Consider the following 9,987-nt stretch of genomic DNA (forward strand, 5'->3'; position numbering starts at 1 on the left):
TCGCCCCTCTTCGGCTCCCCGCCCCCCCCGCCCAAGGAGGTGTCCCCGGACCCCAGCTCCACCAGCGCCGCCTCGCCCTCCTCGTCCTCGGCCGGCGCCCGGCAGGAGGAGAAGGACAGCATCAAGTACCAGGTGTCCCTGGCGGACGGCATGAAGGTGGAGAGCGCCAGCCCGCTGCGGAGCAGCCTGAGCTCCATGGGGGCGCAGCCCTCCACCCACCACCCCATCCCCACCTACCCGTCCTACGTGCCCGCCGCCCACGACTACAGCAGCAGCCTCTTCCACCCCGGCGGCTTCCTGGGCGGCCCGGCCTCCAGCTTCACCCCCAAGCAGAGGAGCAAGGCGAGGTCGTGCTCAGGTGAGCCCCGCGCCCTCTCCCGGGCCTGCCTGCGCGTGTGGCGGGGCGTGTGTGCGTGTCTGCGTGTGCGTGGCAAACTCTCCTTTGGGGTCGCAGTCGGAGCAGGGTTTTTTTTTTGTCCCTTCCTTTTCTGGAGCTCAGGGGAAGGAGCTCGGGAGCGTTCCCGTCTGCCCTCTCCTTGATCGGGGGCTTTTTCCGACTCCCTGCTGCCTGGCTGGCTGGAGCAGGGTGCAGGCACTGGCTCCTGGTTCTCAGCGCCGGCTCTGACAGACGGAGCACGGCGGGGAAGAAACCCTGGCGGATCTCAGTTGTGCAAATTGGGGGTCATGCGGGGAAATAAGTCTGGCTCGGAAAGAAGGGCCCGGGCTCGTTGTGACCGCTGGAAATTTGGACCAGACCCCGGGGTTGTACTTGAGCACCGGCTGGGCGGGGGAATCTCTAGCGAGCTGCTTTTGTTGCCGGATCGTTAATGGCATCTTGGCTGATCCGCGACCAGGCCGGTGCTTCCCCTTCCCGAGCTGAACCAGGCGTTTGAAAGCGAAACTTACCAGGCCGGTTGCTTGAAGCCGAAGAGGGCCTCGGTTTCCTTCGGATCCGGAATGGAGCAAAAGTTCAGATATAGTTTACATACCAGGGCTGAGGGCTGAAGGTGCCGAGCAATCGCTGGCTTCCCTCCACGCCAAAAACACTAAAAGCTAGGAGATCAAACGCGATCCTCCCTTGTCTCAGAGCCCTGCTTGCTCCAAAAGGATCGCAGATCATTCCCACCTTCAGTACCCTCGGGATACAGTTTGTCCCTAAACCTGCATTTCAAAAACTAGCTAATTCGCTGATCACTGAAGTTGTCGATCTCCCCCTGCCATCAGACCAGTTGTATTTCTAGACCCGGGTAAGGAAGTGCTGAGAATTTCTAATAATTGTCCTTGTTTTCCATTCTCAGAGGTGAAGGGAAAATCAAATCCTGTGTAGTGGGACAGTCTTGAGAGGCTTTAAAAAAAAAGGGATATATCTTTGTGGGCATATTTATATAGGTGTATCCAGCCAGCCAGCTAGCTGTAGATGGTTCATATATTTATGTATTTCATATATAAATACATATATATGCACACACAAAAAACACCTCTTTAAAAAAAAAAACAACAGTCATTCAGCCAGTAATTCAGAAACCTGATCTCTTTTATGTGCTGTGCAACAAAAATATCATCTATTTTACAACTTCATCAGCTCCCATTTCAGATGACCCTTTTTAGGAAGGAAAAATATATACTCCCCCCTCCAATATCCCCTGTTCTTGTTTTCATTTTGTTTTGGGGTTTTGGTTTGGTTTTTTTAAAACACTCAAAAGAAAATTCAATTACAATTAGCACCCCAGCCTTCTGCTTTTGGAAACAGCTCCCAAACACAGCAGTCAACGGCAGATAAATGGATCCTTAATGGCTTTTTTTTCCCTTTCTTTCTCTTTTTTTTTTTTCTCCCCCTGAGCTGCCCAGGGTTTTATTAGATGGGGGAAATGAGGGATTTTTTTTTAAGGGAGCCCCCTGTGTATGGAACTAGGGAAAGTTCGTGACCACTCAGTGTTTTTGTAGGAAAACTAAGACTCACGACACGACGACTCCTGCAGCTTCCTGCCCTAGGAGGGACAAAAGCTAGGAACGCAGCTCTGCAGAGCTCCCCTCATTTTTCACTGCAGACTGTGTTGTTTGAAAGCCACCCACTGCCAAGATTAAAGGAGACACAAGCCCTGCTGAACTCAGCGTGGCCGGCTCCAGTTAATAGCAAAAGAGAATTTCCTCTGCAGCTAAATACTGTACCATTTGCATAAACTATATTAAGTGAATTTCCTATATTAAGCAGACCTGCCCTGGAACCATCAGAGGCCAGTGAACTTGCAGTAAATAGCTTTCTGAGGCAGAAGCTAGCCTCTATCTAAGGAGCTGTGTGTTCTGGTCTAGTCGGGCCGCTCTGCGTGCAGTTCTGCTGCTCAGCAAAGACTTAATAAGGAAATAGTAACAGGCCAACCGCCCCCTGCCCAAATTATACTGTTAAAAAGTAAAGCATGAAAAAAAAAGGGGGGGGGGGGGGGAACCTGTTTCTCAAAATAAAGTCCAGCTGCACTTCAAACAGCTTTATGCTATAATTCCTGAGCCATTTATTTTCTGGTTCCAGTTCCAAACTGGCTTGCTTAATTTTTTTTCTTTTTGTATTAGAACAAAAATGTATCGAGAAGGGAGGGAGATGGGGGGGGGGGGTCTTTCTGCCTTGTATTCAATTCCAGACAATTCTTTCCCTCCCCCACACCTTCAAACTGCTTGCTTTGTGTGTGTGTGTGCGCGAGAGAGCGCAAATGTGTGTGGCAGTACAACATCTGATCTTACTGTAGAGGTACAATGGAGAGGGGATGAGGGACTGCGCTCAGCACAGAGGAAGGCAGTTCTTGTTACTGAAATGAGAAGTTCCATTTGACACAATAAGAGTGTCACTCTTTCTCACCTTGCCGAGAGAGTGGCCCATTTCTGATGGCATAAATTGCTAGTCGGAGGCTGGGTGTACTGGGCAACGTTAGACCCTTGTTGCATGTGCTGTAGATGTCACTGCTGTCTGATTAAGCTTGAATAACACACTGTTTTGACTTCTGGAAGATGCCTAAAGGACAATGCAAAAAGCTCTTGTGAATTTGTTTTTAAAGAAAGAAATCCGGTTTCTTCGTGTTTCCATTTAGAAGGCAGAGAGTGTGTGAACTGTGGAGCTACTGCCACCCCTCTCTGGAGAAGAGACGGCACTGGGCATTACCTGTGTAACGCCTGCGGGCTCTACCACAAAATGAACGGTCAAAACCGACCTCTTATTAAACCTAAACGAAGACTGGTAGGTGTCTCTGTCTTTGCTGGGCTTGGGGATAAATTGTGCAAAGGGACCACACACAGACAGGCATAATGTGTCTCCTCTCCTTTGCTTCAGACCCTGTATGGATTCTAGATGTACTGTACAGGAGATTCATGTCACTCAGAGGTCACAGCAAAGCCTCAGGGCAGATTTCAGGGACTCCACCCATAGCAGTTACATGCCAAGGTATAGAATGTGGGCAGGCTTGCAAGCTAGCTTATATTCCTAGACTTCATTCCTGATGGAAAATGTGCAGGACAACAAGTCTCTCTTTCTCCTTATGAATGCCTAACTTTAACCTCCGATGACAGCCTTGATTTCATTTCTCTTATATTTGGCCTCTTGGGACAGTTCAGAAATGTACCGGAATTGAAAGGGTTACGGGCATGAATACCCTCGAACATGTTGGGATTAAACAGAAATCCCAACCCAAAAAAACAAAACAGAAAGAAAAGAAAATAGGAGTCAAAGCCAAGGCTCCCTACTTAATAATTATTTGTTTAAAGGCCATGAAGTAAGATTTACTCTTATAGTCCCTAACAATATTAATATTGGTTCCCTCCTCAGACAATCCCCTGATGTTTAAAAAAAAAAATCCTATTATTTTTCCATGGAGTCACCTATACTTTTTATTTTCATTTGAGTGATTAAAAAAAATGTCCTTTCTAAGCTCCTGGTAGTAGTTTCCTATCCGGATATCTGTACGTTAAAGATAAGGAAACTTTGTGTATCTGTTTCCTGACTCTAAAAGCTTTAGAGAGTTTCTATAGGCAAGGCATGCCAGTCATGCTCGCTGTTTTGAAATTTCTAATACACTCTCCTCCACAAATAATGAGTAAAATGCTAAGAATAATAAATATATTTTTTTTCAGAACCATGTGATTTATAGTGCCCAAATCTTTTAGCCATTTGGGGGCCATTTTACTGGGACTGGTTGCAGGGGAGGCGGGAAAGGGAAGAGACCAGCATTAATGATCTAATGCTGGGATGGGATACAGAGGATTTCTATAGTGAGTCAGAATTTCAGCTATGCAAGTTTCTTAATGACTTGCTTTCCTTCTAAGGTGACTGACATATAGAGAAATGTTAAGACAACAGTGTAACATTATCATCTTGCAGGCTCAAGTCCTTGCCAGACTGAATAGGACAGTCCACAGAGTTAAGCAGCATAGTTCAGTATCAATAAGCCATCTCAAATATGCAAACATAGCTCTCCACCTTCTAGTGCGCTGGGAGACTGTTGTACTTAAACTTACTGCCAAGGGGGTTGGGGAACTTTTATTTTTTGGCAGAGGGGGGAGTTCTTGTTTTTATCTTAAATGTTTAGTTTTATATTTGTTTCTCTTTGACTTGCTCATGCGTGTGGGACAGAAGACTCCTCTGTTCATTTAGGAGTTTATTAATAATGATAACTTTTCTTAGCGCGCATTCAAAAACTATTTTCAAAACCCAGAGGCCTCTTGGCTTGCATGTATGTGCATGTATAAATGGGGATCCACCCAACCTCTGCTCTGGCCTCTGGCTCTGTTCTTCTAGGCTAGCAGAGGGCTAACCTCACTAGGGCCTGATTCTGATTTTGTGCTACTGAATATTCCAGCAGCTTCAGTTTCTGACATAAGCAAAGTAGCAGGGAGAACAGGATCAGGCCAGTCTTCGGAGCATGATCAATTTGTATTTTGCTATCTGGACCACTCTCCATTGCAGGAGATGGGCAGAGCAAAGTGTAAAAAGTCCCCTAGTGAAGGGAAACCAAGTGGTTTCAGTATAGGATCTGCAAGAGGCTCAATGCCTCTAGAGCAGCATCATAAGCTTGAGTCAGTGAATGGGCAGTTTTTCTCACCCCAAGTTACAAAAATCCTTCCAGAGGAGGGCTCCTGGGAGATTATTGCACTTTAGCCATGTTAGAAATACTTGCAAAAAGAAATGCTCAGTCCTCCAAATTCTCAGAACTGCACAAAACGGGGTGTGCTTTATGGAGAGCCCCAGCACCTTCCTCAGGAGGGTTCCCCTGAGCTTTTTGTCCAGACTCAACATTTTTCTGAGTGGGCACCCTAGCATCTTGGGTGTGTTTTTTTGTAGGGTCTCCCAGCTATGGTCCTGTCCTGAAAACAAGGGATATTTTGCTCACATTTACATTTTTGCCTATATAGCAGAGTTCATTTTGGAAGGCTGAAAGGTTGTTTTCTTTTCCCCTCCTTAAGGGTTCAGCAGGCCAATATGATTAAAGGTATCACATTTTTAAAAGATGATCATTTTGGGGCTTGTCAGTGTAGAAAATGAGCAGAGACTGAGGCAATAGTAGTACAGTCAGCAGGCTCATTGCTGCGGGGCATGAGATTTGGTTTGCTAAATATTTAAAGAAAGTTGGAGCCGGTTTTGTTTTTTCCCTTTCATTTGTAAATGGAAACTGAAATTTTAGTGATGGCTCTGATAAATACAGCACCCATTTAAGTAATGCAGTTGTTTTTCTTTTGTGCCTTCTTTCAAGGGACAGTGTCAGATTAGAAATCACGTTCTAAAAATGAAGACTGGTCTTTTTAGCACCAAATAGATAATAGGAAGAATGTTTAAAATAAAAACATTCCCCCCCGCCATCCCCAAGATCAGGAAGGAAAGCTTTTAATTTTAAGCATCAAGTTTATTCTCTCCCCGATTTTAACATTCTTTTATTTTTTGCATCGTCTATTCAGAGAGACCGCTCCGTCTCCCTGTCTGGCTTTCATGCACTAACACCACCTCACATTGTTTGGGTTGCAGACACCACAGGGGTGTACTGAAATTTAAACAGAAACATTAAAAAAACCGCAGTAACATTTCTCCAGCCCTATACATTTTGTAAAATCTTGGGCTTAGTTACGAATCCAAAATGTTGGGCCTAACTTGACCTTTAAAGTAAGTTTCCCCCCCACTTCCCTACCAGATACATTATTGATTTCTCCCTTTTATTTTTGGTTAGTCAGCAGCTAGGAGAGCAGGGACCTGTTGTGCCAACTGCCAGACGACCACTACCACCTTATGGCGACGTAATGCAAATGGGGACCCAGTATGTAATGCCTGTGGACTTTACTATAAATTGCACAATGTGAGTATTTGCTTGTCTTGTGTGTGTCTCTGCTTGCTTAGCTGGGATTGATGCCTCAACTGCATGGTGTGCCCTGACCTTTTATTGGTTTCAGAAGATTTTTTTTTTTCCCCCTGCAAGGTTCCCCTGGGGAGTCACAGCCATTCTTTGTTGGCATAGTGATGCTAAGTTCACTGACATTACAATGTATTAGCTTGGCTTCCAAAGCTTGGGCAAATCAGGCAAAATAGTTACAACACTTGGTTGTTTTAATGAAGCATGCCTTGTGTGCTGTCCCCTGTAGAAATGCAGAGGCTATTTAAAATGGATTCTGTGCAAAGGGTAATCCCAGTGGGGCATTTTCCTGTATCATTGTGAAGATATGCTTTTAATATTATATTCAAATTTTAAAAAAAGAGAGGGATACAAGCAGGATTCATTTGACACAACAGATGTTATTTAAACTCTTAAATAATGGAGGCTGAAGCTTTGCTGAGACGAAGCTGCTTCTGTCTTAGAAGTGAATTTGGGTCAGTGTGTGCTGCCTTGTTTGATCTCTTCTATTAGGAAATGTATGGGGGTCTGAGGGTAAGCCTGAGGGAAGGATAGCTCTAAGCTGCCAAATTCAGTCCAACTTGTTTTTCATGTTTGGAGGGGGAAAGGGGGGGGGGGCGTTCATTAAACAAATCAATATAAACAAGATCTGAGAGAGAGAGACCATTTTTTTTGGCTAGAAGAAAGTCTCCGTCCAGGAAAACACACAGGGGCTGTCCAAATATTTTCATTTTTGCACAATAAGGTCATTTTGTCTGCATGAGCCTGATTTTCTCATTTCTTGCAGGTGAACAGGCCTCTGACCATGAAAAAGGAAGGAATTCAGACCAGGAATAGGAAAATGTCCAACAAATCAAAGAAAAGCAAGAAAGGCTCAGAGTGTTTTGAGGAACTGTCCAAGTGCATGCAAGAGAAATCGTCTCCATTCAGCGCTGCCGCCCTTGCCAGTCACATGGCTCCAATGGGGCATTTGCCACCTTTTAGCCACTCTGGACACATCTTACCGACCCCTACCCCCATCCACCCATCTTCCAGCATCTCATTTGGACATCCACATCCATCCAGCATGGTTACAGCTATGGGATAGAATCTGAAGACCAAGAGACCCGCACAGAGATTAAGAACATGGGGCTTTGCCTAAAATGACAACATGTAAGAAAAGATTCTGCCAAGAGGAGAATGTAGGGAAGAAAAAAGGAAGGAAAAAAAGGGATCTTGCTCCAGTGTGGTTCAATTCTTAGCGCTGGACTAAAAACTTTGCAATTATGGGTCTTCTGCAGAAACGCTTAATGGTGCCTATATGCACTTTGCCCCCTCAGGTATAAGGAAAAAGAAGAACTCACCTGTTTGATACCTACTGGTCCAGCGAAAAACGAAAGGTGGCAGAAGCAGCAGAAGAAAGAAGCTGGAACTGGCTCTCCTTTCTCTCTTTGTTATTACTGTGAATATTGTAAAGAAATTAACAGCCCCCATGGCAGAAGAGAGGCTGGTAGCCACCCATGCTGGATTTCTATCATTGACTTTGTTTGGGGGAGGGAAAAACAAAGGACAACTTTATAGAAGCTTAATTTTTAACAAGGAATCAGACACAGAAAGTTATTATTTATTTTGCTCCTGTTTTCCTCTGAGAGCCTCAAATCTTCTGACTTGCATGTTTTTGTGCTTTTTCTTTTTCTGTTTGTTATTTGTTTTTTGTTTTTTTTATGAATGTCTGCCCTGCTAGAAAACAGATTCATAACAGGAAAAGCACAGTGCTAAACAACTACCCCTTGACTCTCCTTCATCGGTTTTACATACAAAAAATATCTGCTAGGTAAAGGATACAAGAGAAGAAAACAAAGCAAAAATGTAGCTGTGATAGGCGATTTGTAATGAGCCCAAGATGCAGATTATTTTGACATCATTCTTACATTTTTTTTCCTTAACATAAAAGATTTTATTTTTAAAAAGTTATCCCCAAACTAGGCAACTCAATAGGATAAATCACTGAAAAATACAGTTGTAGAAAACAATCTTGCACTGGCTGGGACTGAGTGACAGGGGCTCTTATGAACCTGTCCCATCTAACTTCTAAAAGTCTGTCAGCAACCGCAAAAACCAGCATAGGGCAGAAAAATATCCCATTCAAAAACTCTTGAGGTTGAAGCATTTTGATTTTGTTCTGTTGGCAGCTGTCAATTTAAGATGTAGACTAGCTGCCTGTGGTATACTCACCATAATCTGGCTACAAAGTCCATGAGAAGCCGGAGCACAAGCTGTCTGTGGGCATGCCAGCCCCTCAGCGGACTTCACATTCGGGAGTGAGGAAGGGCAGAAGTTTTAGGTTAAGATCACTGGAGGGGAGAAAGAGAGAGACAATCAGTTTCAGCTTCACACATCCTTCAAATCCCAGCCGCTGTAACAGCTGATGAGGTGAAGGGACGGTGACGTTCTAAGGGGAACGACTGTTTTCCGGAGCACATTTTATATTTAAAAAAAATAACTAAAAAAAAAATTAAAAATGTCCCATTATTAAACCATATTGTATGTAAACAACCGAAAACAAAGCTATTGCCAATGTGAAGTGTATTCTATTGATTGTTATGATCTGATGCCTCTCATGAACACAAACTCCAGTATAACATACGATGTACATATTTAGCTATACTTCTGATGAAAATGCCCCAATGAGCAGAGGGGTTTGATAATGTAAACCACGTAAGCTTAACTCTGTGACAAGCTTTTTTTTTTTTTAACTTTGACTTTTTTTTCATCACGCCAATTGTATTTTACTGCAAAAGTCCTGCTTTAAAGAAACATACAAAATGGATGTACATTTTTTTTTCTAAATATATAATTCAAATATTTGATAATGAACTAAGGACCAAGCAGCCATGGATATCCTGCTTTCCTCCTCCTTCTGGTCTCTGTAGGCATATAGCTGCACTTTGTAAAGAAGTGGAAATAAATGAATGGGAAAAAATTGTTGGGAGAAACAGTAAGAATTTGTAATCTACTGAGTCAAAATTTGGTCCTTTTAACTTTTTGTCTTTTACTATGGTACAGCTGTACATTATTTGTACCCAGCTCAAATTTCTGTAGGTTTTGAGGGGGGAGGGAAGGGTTCTGGGGCAGAAGAAGGGTTACTGATATACTGTTGACAAAGTGCAATATATTGTCAGTCACTGCAGCATAGACAACAGCAGTCAAGATTTAAATTATTTTTACCTGTATCAGCATAAAAATTCTGCAGTATTTTCTGGTTTTATTTTTATTTTTTTTAATTTTGCTTATTTTTGAATTAGTGAACTAAGTTATTGTTAATTATGTACAACATGTTTATATATTGTCTGTAAAAAGTGTATGCTTTACTCATATTCCTTCAAGGTGAATCCTGCTAAGAATAATAAAATACCTTTTTGTGAAAGTAATTTGTGCCCTGTTTCATGCCACTAAGCCTATAGTTTGTTAGGGAAGGGATAGAATATTTATGGGGTGCTGAAGGCCAGTGGAATTATTAATTTTAAACTGTGTGAAGCCTCAGCAATCAATATTGCAAAAAGGTTAATGTGGTTAAGGAAAAATAGCTTTGGAATGACTTTTAATATAGAAAATGTTAAGTACAAAAGAGCATTATCAGGGTTTTATGTTG

At 43.2% G+C, this 9,987-nt stretch overlaps 1 protein-coding gene across 1 annotated transcript; it reads left to right on the forward strand.

Moving 5' to 3' along the window:
- Nucleotides 1-9,760, forward strand: GATA2 (GATA binding protein 2; the record flags this gene model as incomplete). Its single annotated transcript, XM_006017813.3, has 4 exons — nt 1-358; nt 3,078-3,223; nt 6,198-6,323; nt 7,144-9,760. Coding segments are annotated over 4 exons (930 nt in total), but the record flags the coding sequence as incomplete, so codon positions are not given.
- Between the last annotated feature and the right edge of the window lie 227 nt (nt 9,761-9,987).

Source organism: Alligator sinensis, unplaced genomic scaffold, assembly GCF_000455745.1.
Source record: "Alligator sinensis unplaced genomic scaffold, ASM45574v1 scaffold839_1, whole genome shotgun sequence".
NCBI classification, from domain to species: Eukaryota; Metazoa; Chordata; order Crocodylia; family Alligatoridae; genus Alligator; species Alligator sinensis.